The sequence below is a fragment of the Babesia bigemina genome, scaffold Bbigscaff_77141 (assembly GCF_000981445.1).
Source record: "Babesia bigemina genome assembly Bbig001, scaffold Bbigscaff_77141".
In the NCBI taxonomy this organism is placed as follows: Eukaryota; Apicomplexa; class Aconoidasida; order Piroplasmida; family Babesiidae; genus Babesia; species Babesia bigemina.
Genome location: NW_012237351.1, coordinates 14,888 through 32,522, shown reverse-complemented (window position 1 = coordinate 32,522; position 17,635 = coordinate 14,888). Strand labels below are relative to the sequence as shown.

General features: G+C 47.9%; 3 protein-coding genes across 3 annotated transcripts; all 3 read right to left on the bottom strand.

Annotated features, from left to right (window-relative positions):
* Window positions 1-1,639, bottom strand: BBBOND_0006060 (hypothetical protein, conserved; the record flags this gene model as incomplete). The annotated part of the gene is made up of 1 exon (XM_012915432.1): window positions 1-1,639. A coding segment is annotated over one exon (1,639 nt), but the record flags the coding sequence as incomplete, so codon positions are not given.
* Window positions 1,640-3,313: 1,674 nt separating this feature from the next.
* Window positions 3,314-9,286, bottom strand: BBBOND_0006050 (hypothetical protein, conserved; the record flags this gene model as incomplete). Its single annotated transcript, XM_012915431.1, has 1 exon — window positions 3,314-9,286. The coding sequence occupies one exon, from the start codon at window positions 9,284-9,286 to the stop codon at window positions 3,314-3,316; it is 5,973 nt and encodes a 1,990-aa protein (XP_012770885.1).
* A 2,055-nt stretch (window positions 9,287-11,341) lies between these two features.
* Window positions 11,342-16,396, bottom strand: BBBOND_0006040 (hypothetical protein, conserved; the record flags this gene model as incomplete). Its single annotated transcript, XM_012915430.1, has 1 exon — window positions 11,342-16,396. One exon carries the CDS (start codon window positions 16,394-16,396, stop codon window positions 11,342-11,344), a length of 5,055 nt encoding a protein of 1,684 aa, XP_012770884.1.
* Between the last annotated feature and the right edge of the window lie 1,239 nt (window positions 16,397-17,635).

Here is a 17,635-nt window from a genome sequence, read left to right as displayed (position 1 = left end):
CGGGATCTCCACTATTGAGCAGAAGAGACACATCCTCTAGATAGGCATGAACGCTGTCTCTGTCGGTGCCGGTGTTTTCCTTTTTGACGAGGTTCCTGACATTGTCGGTGAAGGCGGTGAGGTTGGCGGTGACGGTGGACAACAAGTTGGGAAACGTTTTGCCGTCGAACTTCGATGAATCATCACCATTTCCATCCCTTACAACATTTTCCAAACAGTCCTTTCCGTTCACCTCAGTTTCAATTTTTTTGATGGCCACTGTGAGTAGATTCTTCTTCAGCCCTTCGTCCATCGTTTTCACTGCCGTCAATGCCTCCCTGACCAATGTAGTAACTTTCTGTTTAGCATCTAACGCCTTCTTTCGTAATTCGTCCGCTTTTTGTTGCAATATCTGCGCCGAGTCGGTCACTTTTTGTCTTCCCCCCTCCGCACTTGCACCTTTATCTCTTCCATTCAACTTTTTAACCACCTTCTCACACTTCTCCTTCGCCTGCTTAACAGCTGCGTCGCCCGCTGCTTTCCACTTGGTCAACTCGTTAACTTTTTCCGTTTTGGCCTTATCAACTCCCTCCTCAACTGACCGTTTTGCACCCTCAAATTTCCAGTAAAGATCAGTAGCCTTTTTGCTCAAGTCTTTTGCCTTGCCGCTGATTTCATCCTGATTTTGCCAGCCGATACTTTTATCAATAATTCCTTTCATATCCTTCATTGCCTTTCCCACGTCTATGTCCGCATGGTTAATCCACTTTGCCAAATCGTCAATATACTCTCTTATCTTACTTTCAATCTCTTTGAGCACCTTCAAAATTTCTGCAACCCTCTTCTCCACATTGTTCATTAGTTCAGTAACGTCTTTGTTGATCTTATCATTCACGCACTTCTTAAGCGATGTGCACGTCTGTTTTATCAATTCAATCGTCTCCTCCAAATTTCTTTTCTGCGTGGCCGACAACGTTGTAAGCCTATTGGCTTCATGCGACACGTTGTCCCTGGCGTTGTTGATTTTTGATCTCAAGTCAGAGTTTAAGTCCTTAAATTGTTCTTTGAGTTCAACTTTGGAACGTCTACTGAATTCGTCTCTTGTTATGTTATTGAAACCGTTGTTAAAGTCTTCACCTTTTTGACCGTACTCCTTGGCCAGGGCCTGGGCTGACTCCACGGCCTTGGAAAGTAAAGGGTCATGAGTGAGATTATTTTCATTTATGGCGTTCAACTTTTTTGTTAATTCAGTTTCAACGTGATTTCGCATTTTAGTTACAACGCTTTGCATATCATCGTTCCCCTGCTTAACTCTCTCATTATACTCCCCCACCTTCCCCGCCACCTGCGCAATGAACTTAAAACCCTCACGCCCGGTGGATAAATTATTTTTAAGCTCAGTAACAATCTCTATTAGTATTGTTTTACCCACACTGTAAGGCTGTTTCTCGCTGACATCCTTTAGCACCTGATACAAAAATCCCATAACCCCGTCGCACAGCCTGTCAAGGTCAGAGTAGACAATGCCAGTGCCGTCGTAGCCTTTTGACTCAGAGTTGAAGCCGAGGAAGGTTTCGAGGCCAGTGCATAGGTTATTAAGGATGTTAGTAGGGTTATTATTTAAGGTAATTTTGAGGTTCAAAATTTTGTCAAATTTCATGCCAAGCTCCCTAGGCGGCACACGGTCAGGGCAGTGGCAAGCGGTGGAAGAGGGGAAGTAAAGGGTGACAAGGCACAAGTTATTAGGATGGTTTATAGAGGTCATAGCGTTAATATGGCGAAGTAATTCAAGGAATGTGGAGTGGATAAAGGGGCGATGTAGGGTGGATAAAGGGGCGATGTAGAGTGGGTTAGGGAGCGATGTGGAGTGGGTTAAGGGGTGATGTAGAGTGGGTTAAGGGGCGATGTGGAGTGGGTAAGGGAGCGATGTGGAGTGGGTTAAGGGGCGATGTAGAGTGGGTTTAGGGGCGATGTAGAGTGGGTTAGGGAGCGATGAAGAGTGGGTTAGGGAGCGATGTAGAGTGGGTTAGGGAGCGATGTAGAGTGGGTTAAGGGGCGATGTGGAGTGGATGATAATCACTACTCTGGTCACCATGTCATCGCTGCCGTGACCAGTCATCGCTGCCGTGTCCATGTCATCGCTGCCGTGACCATGTCATCGCTGCCGTAACCAGGTCATCGCTGCCGTAACCATGTCATCGCTGCCGTGACCATTTCATCGCTGCCGTAACCATGTCATCGCTGCCGTAGCCATGTCATCGCTGCCGTGACCATTTCATCGCTGCCGTAACCATGTCATCGCTGCCGTGACCATTTCATCGCTGCCGTGACCATGTCATCGCTGCCGTAACCATGTCATCGCTGCCGTGACCATTTCATCGCTGCCGTAACCATGTCATCGCTGCCGTGACCATTTCATCGCTGCCGTGACCATGTCATCGCTGCCGTAGCCATGTCATCGCTGCCGTGACCATTTCATCGCTGCCGTGACCATGTCATCGCTGCCGTAGCCATGTCATCGCTGCAGTGACCATGTCATCGCTGCCGTTACCATGTCATCGCTGCCGTAGCCATGTCATCGCTGCTGTGTCCATGTCATCGCTGCCGTAACCATGTCATCGCTGCCGTGACCATGTCATCTCTGCCGTGACCATGTCATCGCTGCCGTGACCATGTCATCTCTGCCGTGACCATGTCATCGCTGCCGTGACCATGTCATCGCTGCCGTGACCATGTCATCGCTGCCGTAAGCATGTCATCGCTGCCGTAAGCATGTCATCGCTGCCGTAAGCATGTCATCGCTGCCGTGACCATGTCATCGCTGCCGTAACTACTAACTTGGTCAGCACCTTGGTCAGCACCTTGGTCAACACGTTGGTCACCACGTTGGTCGTGGCATTGATCAGCACCTTGGTCAGCACTTTGGTCACCACTTTGGGCAGCACCTTGGTCAGCACTTTGGTCAGCACTTTGGTCATGGCATTGGTCACCACGTTGGTCATGGCATTGGTCAGCACTTTGGTCAGCACCTTGGTCAACACGTTGGTCAGCATCTTGGTCACCACGTTGGTCAGCACTTTGGTCAGCACTTTGGTCAACACCTTGGTCACCACTTTGGTCAACACCTTGGTCACCACTTTGGTCAGCACATAGGTCAGCACTTTGGTCAGCACATTGGTCAGCACTTTGGTCAGCACTTTGGTCAGCACTTTACTTAACTACTACACAATCACATACAACGGTTAATGAGTGATACAAGAGATTAAAGCACAATTTTTATGTTAGGTGAGTAGGTGATGCTAGGTGAGTGTAGATAGTAGACACGTGAGTACGATTAAGGTTGCAGGTAAAACACTCTGTTAAGCTTGTTAACACGTGCTGCGGCGAGTAGGGATTGAGCGACGATGCGATGTGATGAGGGACTATGTAAGTGCGATTTGATGTGGAGCAGGTCGAGGCGGATGACCATGATGTGGATGAGGTAGAGGAAGGACAGGAGCCAGAGGGCGAGGGTGGTCCAGATGAAGGGGGCGCGGATGGTGAAGATGAATTGGGGGATAGTAACGTGGACCAATTTGGCAAGCGGATGCCCATCTACTTCTTTTTCGTTAGTCACGCTTTTCAATACAATACACAAATCTATGCACGTGCGCTTGGTCGAATCGGCTGACAGACTGCTGCAATCTCCAAGTACCAAGCCATATTTGTAGAATGTGGGACGCATAAACTTGCAATTTACGATGGATCCACATGATTCATTATGTGCAGAACCAGCTGCCATCGGTAATTTGTTAGCCGTACAAGCATCCTTACATCTACTGACACGGCACTTAGGTCTCTCCCCGTCACAATTTTTGGCACATTCTTCGTACAGCTGTTTCAACAACTGAAGGAACGTCTCGGTGCAGTAAACAATCCACGACAAATATTTGTCGGCGTTCTCTTTTGTAAAGGTACCGCACATGTCATGGCATATTGGTCGCAAGTAACGACCGCATGGATGAGATGCAGCTGATGACGAATCGGTATAGCAATCAATAAGAGCGTAGAGGTCGCCGGTAAGATGTGGCATGTTTTTCTTTGAACCATGATTAATGCTTTTGAAAATATTATTGACGTCCAACTCTGTGCTTGAATCTTCGAAATTAGCTGCATTAACGGCCGCTCTAAATGCCGTCTCCCGATGTTCTTTACGTCCCGTGTTGTCATCATCCCACCCTCTGAGCAATCGGTAGTAAAAACCGAACATGTCGTCAAGCGTCTTGGGAGCGCTTGGCAAGAGGCAGCTCAGTTGACCGCAGAGCTTGGGGAGAGGAGACCGTTCATCTCCGCAGAGTCTCTTAAGCGCTTCGTAGATATGCCTGCCTCGCTGCGTATGTGACGCCACGTCGCTTATATTGCCGAATCCCATAGGCGTTTTACACGGCAAATTGAAATGACCTTTAACTGAACATTCCAGCTTTCCTTTCTCAAACTTGACGTGATGCGGTAGAAAGCCTTGCAACCCGTCTTCTAAGAAAGATTGAAGCGGCGACTTTAGTCCGCAGTTAGGGTGTTGGTCACCCTTTTGGTTGTGTATTTGGTTACATGTTTGCTTACACTTTTGCTCACACCTTTGGTCAGGGCACTGCATCTTGTTGCACTGCCACGATGAGCCAGCGACGTACCGGCCGTAATAGCACTCGGCCCAACCGTTGCGTTCGGTCTTATAATAACACTGCTGGTACAAGAAATAGAGCTGATGGTGAACACGTCTGAGGATATCATACAGCCAACATGCTAACGTCACCATGTCGGCGGGGTACGTGAATTTATCGGGGTTAGTGTTAAAGTCAAAGGCATAGCGACCGCCTGCGTGACCATGACCAAGTACACTGGTCAGTACGTCATGGGCACCGGAGCATACTGCTGCAAGGATGTCTGAAAGACCTGCGGGTGTAATGGTAACTGGATAAGCTTCCAACTTATTGTCATCATTGGTTTTAATAGGGATAGAAGATCCGTCGCTCCCGTCACCTTCGATTTCGAAAGTGATACCCCCTTCACCGTCGCCGGTTTCCTTGTCCTTCTTCTCGAAAAGTTCAGCAAATCCATTAAGGTACAATTTGTCATATACGGTACTGTGAGGTAGGCCACTAAGCCACGTTAACATTTGGTAGATACTTGACGGATATTTGGTTGACGTAGCGGCGTCGTAGTGGCAGACTTGGTAGAAGCGTATAAGATAGTCGATGAGCTGCTTAAGGACACTATACTTTGGTACACTGGCTCCATCTTTTTTCTCGTCATCATCGCTGACAAGCTTAAATGCTGTACGTCTTAGCGTGGCACCATGTTCCTTGGTTAGTAGAGTTTCATGGATTTGTTGTCCAGTCCAACTTTCTCCGTACCTCAACTCCCCGTCCTGCACGCCTTGCTTGCTTGGCACTCCGTAACCACAGTTTTTCAGGTATGAGGCTAGGGCATTTTCAATGTCCTCACCGGGGTGCATACAAATGTTCAGATCCTTCCAATCGCGTTTGCATTCCTCCCTCAACTCGGATAGATCGTGGAACATTATTTCGAGTGCCGTGCAAAACACCTTGGCGCACTTCTTGCCGTAGTCGGTCGATAGATATACCGGATACGCTCCGGTGGTGTAGACAACCTGTGCTCCGGTTTCCTCTACAACCTTACCCTCAAACCCCTGCCCATCATACACCGATACGTACGCCTTGTCAAGCTCATGGGCGAATTTCGTGAGCCCGCTCGTGATGCAGTCCAACGTGGCACTGTTCGGCGAGGAAAAGCCGTCAGGCTTGAGGGCCGTGACAGCGGCGCGGAGGTCGGACAGCATGGAGGGGACCTGGTGGTCGTACTTGTTTTGCTCTCTGAGATGGGGGAGGAGGGTGTCGAAGGCGGCGATAATGCTTTTTAGACGGTCGGAGTAATTCGCGGTGCCGGAATTGTTTAGGTTGGCTCGTGTGATCTCTGTGAGGAGGTAAGTGTGGAGGGGGTGGCAGAAGTCGTGGAAGGCCTCGGCGAGATGTTTGAGATGGGAGGAATTGTGATCGGACGGCGGAGACATTGAAGATGCGAAGTCGGTGAGTAGCTTAATGTTTTTATTTGTAGCAACTTTCGTGGATCCGCATTGAAGTGTTTTCAGGAAGCCTTTCAGGCCGGTCTGTAGATCCATTTTAATGATACGTTTTACTTTTTGTAACTGTCTGTCAATTAATTTCTGTAGAGCTGCCAAGTCTGCCATTTTCTGCTCAGCGAAGAACGATTGAACCTGCAAAGTAATTTCTTCAAATCCCCTTTTAGTGGTGTCAAGCAATGTAGTTCTGAGATGTGAAGCCGCTAGTTTGTTGTTCTCATGTGCTTCTTTTAATGTAGTTCGAACGGTTTTAATTGATTCTTTCAACTCGTAATCAGCTGTCTCGACGGCTTGGCGAATGAATGTAATTTGCTGTTCCAACGAGCGTCTTAACTCACCTACATGTTTCAACGCCACATCTTTTTGCCGGTCCACAGCGTTAGGAAGCTCTTCGAGTTTCTGTATGATGATATCGAGTTCCTGTTTGGCGGCGTCGGTAGAGGTGGCCTGAACAATTCTGGATTGCAATTTGCCAAGGTCCGTTCTAATTTTGGTAAACCCTGTAATGGACGCACCGTAATATGTCTCTGCGTCATTGTTAAGCATATTTTTTAGCCTCGTTATATAATCTTCTAGATCGGAGTTTGAAACACCGCCACCATTCACCAATTTCTCGATGGCTTCGGTGAATTTGTTGAGATTGCCGGTGACGAAAGACAACAAGTTGTTGAAGGTTTTGTCGTGAAATTTAGTTTCACCAGCATTTTCACCTTGCTCAACATCCCTCAGATAATGTTCACCGTCTTTTATCGTTTCTATAGCTTTGATTTTAATTGGAAGTGCGCCTTCGGTGCCTCTAAGAGGGTTAGTACCGTCAGGGATATTTACGCTGTTCAGGTAACCAATAAATTTGCTATCAGCAAATTTAGATATTTTTGAACTGCTTTCCATGCCAAACTGTGGATTAACTTCGTTCGCAATCTGCGTATTTATATCGGCGAATTTAGTTTTGGCGATCCCGGCCTGCTTAAGCTGCCCATGAAGTGTTTCACCAAGTTCCCTAACTGCTTTCGTAGCGTCCGTCAGATTATTGACGAGCTTGTAACCACTGTCATCTGTATGGTCCTCATCTCCGTACTCACCGGTGAATGACAAAACCTCCCAGCCTGCTTGTCTCGCGGCGCCTACAAGCTGGTATAGGATATAACGGACGGTTGGTTGTAAAAGAAAACTTTTCACATTACTTGTTTTCTGAAGTGCTGCATTGATTACCCCTTCAATGTCTGCAAAATTGCCAGATGCGATTTTTTCCTCAAGTGCCTTGGAAAACTTTTCGCAAACCTGCTGAACAGCATCCACGTGTCTTCCAATCTCTTTATCACCAGCAACTAGTATTGTTTGATCAAAAAATTGAACAGCTGTCTTTATTTCGGCGTGCAGCAGCGCAACAATTGCTTTCGCATGGTGTGGCAGTTTCTCCACTCCGCCTATTATTAAGGTTTCAAGATTTGCCCCTTTATTTCCAGTTGCATACTCACCAAGCTTTGCTATAACTGCATTGCTCATAAGCAGTTGAGTCAACCACTCCGCCACCACACCTTTGAAACCAGTTTTATCGTCCTCCGTTTTGAATCTCTCCGCATACTTCATGATACCTTGGTGAATCTTATCCAAATGTCCAGGCGGATCTCCACCACTCTTTTTAGCAATCTTATCCGTTTCCATTTCCAGCACTTTCTTTATTTGAGCATTCAAATTCTCCTTAATATAATTAGTCATACCAATCTTAATAGCATTCTGAACCTCTAATAGATTTTTCCTCAGCGCTTCGTCCATCGTTTTAACTTCCCCCAAAGCCTGACTCACCAACGTCTCAATCTGCGTCTTAGCAGCGTACGCCTTCCCCCTAAGCTCATCGGCCTTTATCTTCAATTGCTCCGCTGCATTTGTTACTGCCTTCCGTTCGCCTGCTATACCTGTCTCACTTCGCTCCCCCTTCAACTTCTTAACAATCTCCTCACACTTTACATCTGCTTTTAGAATGGCATCCATGGCAGCATGTTTCCATTTGTCTAGCGCAGTATTTTCGGTACCAATCTCATCACCTATCACCTTAACGGTGTCTATCAACTCATTAAATTTCACGTAGAGGTTGGACTTGCTGCCTTTGGCACCTGCAGTTTCATTCGTCCGATCAATTGAGACCATCTCATCTTTCAAATGTGTAAACAGGTTTTCGATTTGCTTTCTATACTGCCAGTCGAAATCGTTATTTAAATATGTTTCGACCTCATTCAAGCGTTCAATGATGTTTTGAAAATGCGTTGATCTAGCTCTGTTCAGATTCTTCACTTCCATCCACAGCTTATCGAATTCTTTTTGCAAAATTTCACGAACTCTCTTATGTTCATTTTCAATCGCGGAGTCTACTTTATTTCTCTCTTGTATTAACGTCTCATCAACCAATTTGGCCTGACTCCCAAATTCCTTTTCCGCAGCGGAGTCCCCAAGCATCTTAACGGCTTCCTTGATATGCCTAGTTTCATGCATAATTTCAGTTTTCAATCTATTGTCCAGCTTCATCACGTGTTGAGTTTCAATATTGTCGACCTCACCAAAAATTATAGGTAACCTGGTTGTCCACGCCTTCAACTGCGTTTCAAGGTTCTGAGTTCCTTGACCTGCTACAGATCTTATATGTGCGAACACTTTATCGTCCTTTAACACTTGTAGTTCACTAGTAACGTTGACAGTATATTTTTCAACCTGCGTAAAGTAATCATTCAACCAGTCACTTACCGCACTAAGAGCGTCAGTAAATTTTTGCGGACCGTTACCTAAATTTTTTTCTAGAGTTTCTATTAATTTTTCGATGTTATCTACATTATTATCATAAGTTGTCACTTCATTTTCGTTTTTCACCGCACCAAGCACACCACTCAAAAATCCCATCACCCCGTCACACAGCCTATCCAAGTCAGAGTACACTATCCCAGTGCCGTCGTAGCCTTTGGAGTCTTTGTTGAAGCCGAGGAATTTCTCGAGGCCGTCACAGAGGTTATTAAGGATGTTAGTAGGGTTATTATTTAAGGTGTTTTTGAGGTTCAAAATTTTGTCAAATTTCTTGTCAAGCTCCCTAGGCGGCACATGGTCAGGGCAGTGGCAAGAGGTGGAAGAAGGGGAGTGAAGGGTGACAAGGCACAAGTTATTATTGTGGTCTAAAGAGGTCATAGCGGTATTATGGCGAGGTAATTCGAGGGTTGTAGAGTGGATAAAGCGGCGATGTAGAGTGGATTAGGGAGCGATGTAGAGTGGATAAAGGGGCGGTGTAGAGTGGGTAAAGGGGCGATGTGGAGTGGGTTAAGGGGCGATGTAGAGTGGGTTAAGGGGCGATGTGGAGTAGGTTAAGGAGCGATGTAGAGTGGTTTAAGCGGCGATGTAGAGTGGGTTAGGAAGCGATGTAAGGTGGATAAAGGAGCGACGTAGAGTGGGTTAGGGAGCGATGTAGAGTGGATAAGGGGCGATGTAGAGTGGGTTAAGGGGCGATGTAGAGTGGATTAAGGGGCGATGTAGAGTGGGTTAGGGAGCGATGTAGAGTGGGTTAGGGAGCGATGTAGAGTGGGTTAAGGAGCGATGTGGAGTGGGTAAAGGGGCGATGTGGAGTGGGTTAAGGGGCGATGTAGAGTGGATAAAGGGGCGATGTAGAGTGGGTTAGGGAGCGATGTAGAGTGGGTTAAGGGACGATGTAAGGTGGGTAAAGGGGCGATGTGGAGTGGATAAAGGAGCGATGTAGAGTGGATAAAGGAGCGATGTAGAGTGGGTTAGGGAGCGATGTAGAGTGGATAAAGGAGCGGTGTAAGGTGGATAAAGGAGCGGTGTAGAGTGGGTTAGGGAGCGATGTAGAGTGGATTAGGGAGCGATGTGGAGTGGGTTAGGGAGCGATGTAGAGTGGGTTAGGGAGCGATGTGGAGTGGATAAAGGGGCGATGTAGAGTGGGTTAAGGGGCGATGTAGAGTGGGTAAGGGGCGATGTGGAGTGGATTAGGGAGCGATGTAAGGTGGATAAAGGGGCGATGTAGAGTGGATGATAATCATCACTCTAGTCAGGTGCTTGGTCACCACTTAGGTCAGATGCTTGGTCACCATGTCATCGCTGCCGTGACCATGTCATCGCTGCCGAGACCATATCACCGCTGCCGTAACCATGTCATCGCTGCCGTGACCATGTCATCGCTGCCGAGACCATATCACCGCTGCCGTGACCATCAATGTCATCGCTGCCGTAACCCTGTCACCGCTGCCGTGACCATGTCATCGCTGCCGTGACCATCAATGTCATCGCTGCCGTAACCATGTCATCGCTGCCGTGACCATATCATCGCTGCCGTGACCATGTCATCGCTGCCGTGACCATGTCATCGCTGCCGTGACCATGTCATCGCTGCCGTGACCATGTCATCGCTGCCGTGACCATTTCATCGCTGCCGTGACCATGTCATCGCTGCCGTAACCATCTCATCGCTGCCGTAACCATTACTTGGTCAGCACGTTGGTCACCACTTTGGTCAGCACATTGGTCAGCATCTTGATCAGCACGTTGGTCAGCACTTTGGGCAGCACATTGGTCAGCACATTGGTCAGCACATTGGTCAGCACATTGGTCATGGCATCGGTCATGGCATTGGGCAGCACTTTGGTCAGCACTTTGGTCAGCACCTTGGTCAACACCTTGGTCAGCACTTTGGGCAGCACCTTGGTCAGCACCTTGGTCAGCACCTTGGTCAGCACCTTGGTCAGCACCTTGGTCAACACGTTGGTCAGCACATTGGGCACCACGTTGGTCAGCATCTTGGTCAGGTGCTTGGTGACCACGTTGCCTGTGTGCTCGCTTACCACTTTGCCTAGGTGCTAGGTTAGCACTTTGCCTGGGTGCTTGCTTAGCACTTTGCCTGGGTGCTAGCTTACCACTTTGCCTGGGTGCTATCTTAGCACTTTGCCTGGGTGCTACCTCGACACTTGGCCTGCGTGCTAGCTTACCACTTTGCCTGGGTGCCAACTTAGCACTTAGCTTGGGTGCTAGGTTAGCACTTAGCCTGCGTGCTAGGTTAGCACTTTGCCTGGGTGCTAGCTTAGCACTTTGCTTGGTCGTTGAGTCATAACCTAATCTATGTGCAATCTAGTTCACAGGTTGCCGCTAGAGTAATTCGAGACATTAGACTACGTTTGCTTGTTAGGTGAGTAGGTGAATTGTTAGGTGAGTTGCTGTGAGTTACAAACGTGAATAAAATTACGGTTGTAGATACGATATCTTGGCAAGCCTTCCGACTTGCGCTGCTGCCAACAATGATTGCGCAGTAATCTTGTGCGACGACGGTATCCTCAGGTGCGATCGGATGTGCAGCACATCCAGTCTGCCAACCATTACGCAGGTGAGGTAGAATAGGGACAGTGACCAGAGTGCGACGGTCATCCACAAGAAAGGTGCGCGGATGGTGAACATGAATTTATCAATGGCTTTGAAAAACTGTACAAGATGTGAGTCTTCCTCAAATGCCTCCGCAAATACAGTACAGAGATCTCTGCACGTGCGTTTCTTCTCTATGCCTGCACTTCCATTTAGCCTCTCTGGATCGCCGAGAACGAAGCCGTACTTCGCCAATGTCGGCAGCGTGTTATTGCAGCTTACAATGGATTTGCAGTCGCGATGGTGATATCGTGGCGGATCTTGTTTGGATGTAGTTGGACACTCCTTGATGCACGCCTTTTCATGGCAATTAGTTCCCCTGGAACCGCATTTGGAATTGCACTCATCGTACAATTTTTTAAGCAGATCGTAGAACGACGCCGTCAGGTAAACGATCCACGACAAGTACTTATCGGCGTGTTTCGACGAGAACGTCTCGTAGATGGCGTGAGTGATGGGACGCAGATAAGGACCGCATACGACGGAGTCCCTTGATAAGCATACGAGACTGCCCAGGCTACCATCGGAATGCCCCTTCTTCAATGCTGAGTGACTAGGGGTAAATATGTGGTAGACTTTCAACTCATCGTATGTACGCCCGAAATTGGCGGCCTTGACGATAGCGTCGAAAGCATTGCTCTTATGCTCATTGCCATGCATACCCCAGCGATCGGTGAGATGATAGTAGAAGCTGAACATGTCTCCCAGCGTTTTCGGCGCACTAGGCAAAAGGCAGTTGAGCTGGCTGCACAGTCTAGTGAGAGGGGAGTTAGGACGGCCACAGTAAGCCTCAAGCACCTCGCGTATATTCTGGCCAATCATCGTATGCGACGCGATGGCACTGATGTCAGCGAAGCCCATTGGCGTTCTGCACGGCATACCAGGTGTACTACCACACGTGCCACATGACAGACTGGATCCCCTAGCTGTCACCGAATGCGGCAGGTGGCCCTTCAAACCGTCCTCCAAGAACGATTGCAGTGGCGACTTGACGCCGCAGTTGGGAAATTGCTCACCCGTTTGGTTACCACTTTGGTCGTGCCTTTGGTCGCAGTCTTGCTTAGGGCACTGCTTTGTGTTGCACTGCCAGCCTGAACCACCGATGTACATGCCGTAGTGGCAGTCCCTCCAGCCGCTGAGCTGAGTTGTAAGTTGACACTGCTGCAGCAGGAAGTACAGCTGGTGGTAGAGGCGCTTAAGCAGATCGAACAACATACACAGCAGTTGGATCATGTTGCTAGGGTAATCTAATTTAAGCGAGTTGTCGGAGAATTCACACGCGTAGATTCCGTCCTTGTGACCGTGGCCTAGGATAGCAGTGAGGACGGCGTGGGAGTTGGCAGACACTTTGTAGAGCTCTGCTTCAACTTCACCGTATTTGACTGGATATGGGTGCGCTTCGAAGGGCTGCAGCTTCTTTGTACCTGGATTTAGCTTGTCCTCCTTCATGAACTCAGATTTAATTTGCGCCTTGAGCTTCTCGTACACGGGGTTGAACTGCAGGCCGTTGCACCAGACGAGAATTTCGTAAACGGAGCACGGAGCCCTGGGTTTGTCAATAAGGGTAAGGTGGCATACACTGAAGTACGTCTGTAGGAAATCATAGAGTTTTCGGATGAGACCACTCTCCTCTGCGACGGTTACACCTAGCTCGTCCGACCCGGATGTCGATTGAGGGATGCCGGTGACGGGAGATGACAGTTGACTGAACAAATTATGCGTTTCGTTGGTTAAGTGTTTGAGAATGCTGCTACCATTGAAGTCACGTTTGTGATTTAGTTCGCCATGCTCGGCGTTCTCAGGACGATGGACGTCATACCCGTTGTCGCGGAAGAAGAGAGCGTGGAGGCTGGAGGTGCTGTCAGCTGGGTGATATATTTTGTGGGTGGTCCAACCATCAATGTCAAGGTGATATTTGAAGGCGGTCAATTCTTGATATAGGATGGGCGTGATGGTCCAACAGATTTTGGCGTAGTTTCTACTTTCCGCCTCGGTGAGTTTCTCCCATTCGATGGTCCTCAAAGAGTACGTTGAAACGTATGCCTTTTTGAGCTCCTCGACGAGAGGGGTGAAGCCTGCTTTAAGAGCATTGAGGAGTGAGGGGCACTTGGCATCGCCGTAGGTAGCGGGCTTGAAGGAAGTGACGGCATTATTGAGGGCGTCTAGATTGGTGCTGAATGTGTGGTCGAAGTGCAGTGATTTGAGTAGACCGGAAAGCAATTTGGTCAGCGACTTTTTGAATGCCTGAAGCTTGGAAAAATCGCGCTTGAAGTCTTCTTGATTTTCCAGGTGAACGAAGAAAGAGCCGAACGAGTAGTTCACCATGTCGGCTGCCTTGCTCAATGGAGACTCTTTTGGTGACGTCAGCTTCGGATTAATGTGTCTGATGCCCGAGACTGATCTACTGTCCGTGATGAAATTTTTCTCAAATGACGCCATGAAGCCCTTGAAGCCAAGGGTCAAGTCACGTGAAATGTCACCGGGCAGTCCTTTGAGTTGCTGGGTCACCTTGTCGGAGAACTGCTCCAGTTGCAGTTTGACGGTGCCAATGTACTGCTTGTAGACGTAGGTCGTCAGTTGCTTAGTTGCATCCTTGACTTGGGAGTCAACGTATTCTGTGAGTTGCTTAGTGTAGTGCTTTTCGGCAGCGGCTAAGTATTGATCGAGCAAGGCGTTGGTGAGTTTCACGGCTTCGGACACCGGGCCTTTTTGCAGTTTGTCGAGTTTGTCATAAATCGCTTGGAGGGTATCTGCCTTAGCTTCGCCGCGTATTACGGGTTTGCCGATTCTCATGTCTATGAAGTTTTCCAGCTTGGCGTTCACAATGTTGGTCGTTTCTTTTACTGCGCCGCTTAGTGCTGTGAGATTGGATTGAATACCGGAGGACAGGTCGCTCAGACCCGTTGCAATGTAGCCGAGGTCGATAGAATTCGCGTATGTATCGATGGCCTCGACATATTTGTCAACGTAAGCGGCGATTGTCGTGCTGTCAGTTGTGCCATTTTGTAGCGCCTGTTCAAACTGACCGTTTAGTTTCTTAATTTCTCTACGCACATCTTCAAGCGCCTTTGTGATTGATGCGCCAAATGTCTTCTGCGTCTTGCCGTCGAATTGTTGGCCAATAAGTTCGACCTGCTTAATAGCTGCTGGCAAATTTGTGCCGAGGTTTGTATCTTTGGTGGCGAATGATTCGAGCTGCTCAGCAAGTCTTTCTGCCGTGTGTTTCAGAGCAGACAGAGCGGCATGTACAGCGAAGGTGAGAAAGTATGGCTTATAAGTACCACCACCATTATAAGGTACTAATTCCCTCTGGAGTTTCACAGATTCGGAGACCTGCGAAACTACGTCGCCTTGCTTACCCATTACTTCTTCGGAGAGCCTAGTGAGATATTTTTTAACATATGATAACTTGTCTTCCACAGTAGATGGAATGGAGTAGTAGCTTGTTTCGGGCTGTATGTCTTTGAGGTGCTCCGTTATTTGCTCCTTAAGAATTGGAATGACACAGTCACGCATAGCATCAGTGCCTCTTACACTCAGACTACCTGTGAAATAACGGTATTCTTCGTTCTGTCTCACATACTCTTTAAGTAACCCCTTCACTGCTTCACTTTTGACTATCTCAGCCACCCATCCACCAACCGTTTTTTCTAACACATTTGCTCCTTTCGCGTCATTAAACAATGCCGCGTACGCCTTCAGTCCCTTATCTACTTTGCCAAGATAATTCATTTTTCCTGTGGATGATTCTTCATATATATCCCCAACGAGCCTCGTTATTTTGTCCTTCAGTGCATCCCAATTTTGCTGTATACTTATATCGCTACCGCGGATAGCACCCAATTTGGATTCACCAACATACCCCTCGATTGTGTCTACCTTACCCTTTATATGCGTCATTATTTTCTCAATACTGTTTGGCACCTCGCTGATACCGTCATGAAACTGCCTTCCGAGCGACGCAATTGCGCCCTGAACTTCCACGACTTTCTCTTTGACCGAGCTTTTAATCACTTCAATCTGAGTATTCAGCCTTTCCTTCCACTTCAACAACTCTGTCGCCTGGTCGGCAATCAAATTAGTTTTGCCAGTAAGACTGTCCGTGGTCTCGTTAACGATTCTCTTAACGTCCGTATCTCTGATTTCGTTAATATACTTTTTTGTCTCATTTATCCACGTCTGCAACTCGATAACGTATTGAGAAAGCTCAGTCGTAATGTCATCTAAATGCTTCTTAATGGGCTTCACTTTCTTCTTCAGTTCATCCACAAAAACTCTCACGTCGTCGCCAATTTTACAATCAACGCTTACTTTTAGAGTACTCAACGTCTGCTTAATTTTTTCATCCGTCTCCTTCAACGTGCCCTGCTGTCTCTCCGACAACTTGCCCAGTCGCTCACTTTCCTGCTTGACGGTCCGCAACGCATCCTTGACTCTTACCGATAACGGAGAATGGAATTCGTCGACTGCGTCATTTACACTCTTGTCGTCTATGTTTAAAGCGTCAGTAAAAAATTTGGCGTAATTTTTGCAGCTGTCCAACTCCCTATTGACAGCATCCACAGCCTGCACAACCTTATGAAAATCATTTTCATCTGCCTTCGGCAAAATGCCTTTTAATGCGCCTTTAGTGAACAATTTCATCTCAGTCTGAAGCTTTTCCATCTTTTTCTTTATGTTCTCATTCGACGACTTAACTGCCTGGTTGTACCGGTTGACGTTGACAGTCACCATGGGAAACGCCTTGCAAAAACCATCGTGACCTGAGTTCAAATTTGATTTTAAAGTGCTACTAACTAATGTATTTAAGTATTCCTTACCTGTTTCGTAAGGCTGTTTCTCGCTGACATCCTTAAGCACCTGATACAAAAATCCCATCACTGCATCACACAGCCTATCCAAATCAGAGTACACAATCCCAGTGCCATCGTAGCCTTTTGACTCAGAGTTGAAGCCGAGGAAGGTCTCGAGGCCAGTGCAGAGGTTGTTAAGGATGTTAGTAGGGTTATTATTTGAGGTATTTTTAGGGTTTTAAATTTCATCAAATTTCTTGTCAAGCTCCCTAGGCGGCACATGGTCAGGGCAGTGGCAAGAGGTGGAAGGAGGGAAGTGAAGGGTGACAAGGCACGAGTTATTAGGATGGTTAATAGAGGTCATAGCGGTAATATGGCGAGGTGATTCAAGCGATGTAGAGTGGATTAAGGGGCGATGTAAGGTGGGTAAAGGGGCGATGTAGGGTGGGTTAGGGAGCGGTGTGGAGTGGATAAAGGGGCGATGTAGAGTGGGTAAAGGAGCGATGTAGAGTGGGTTAAGGGGCGATGTAGAGTGGGTAAAGGGGCGATGTAGAGTGGATTAAGGAGCGATGTAAGGTGGAGTAAGGGGCGATGTGGAGTGGATAAGGGGCGATGTAAGGTGGGTAAGGGAGCGATGTAGAGTGGCTAAAGGAGCGATGAGGAGTGGCTAAAGGGGCGATGTAGAGTGGATAAAGGGGCGATGTGGAGTGGATAAAGGGGCGATGTAGAGTGGGTTAAGGAGCGATGTAGAGTGGGTAAAGGAGCGATGTAGAGTGGGTAAAGGAGCGATGTAGAGTGGGTTAAGGGGCGATGTAGAGTGGATAAAGGGGCGATGTAGAGTGGATTAAGGGGCGATGTAGAGTGGATTAAGGGGCGATGTAGAGTGGATTAAGGGGCGATGTAGATTGGATAAAAGGGCGATGTAGAGTGGGTAAAGAGGCGATGTAGAGTGGGTAAAGGGGCGATGTAGAGTGGGTAAAGGGGCGATGTAGAGTGGATAAGGAGCGATGTAGAGTGGATAAAGGGGCGATGTAGAGTGGGTTAAGGGGCGATGTAGAGTGGATAGAGGAGCGATGTAGAGTGGATAAGGGAGCGATGTAGAGTGGGTTAAGGGGCGATGTAGAGTGGGTTAGGGAGCGATGTAGAGTGGGTAAGGGAGCGATGTGGAGTGGGTTAGGGAGCGATGTGGAGTGGATAAGGGAGCGATGTAGAGTGGATAAAGGAGCGATGTAGGGTGGATAAGGGAGCGATGTAGAGTGGGTAAAGGAGCGATGTAGAGTGGGTTAAGGAGCGATGTAGAGTGGGTAAAGGAGCGATGTAGAGT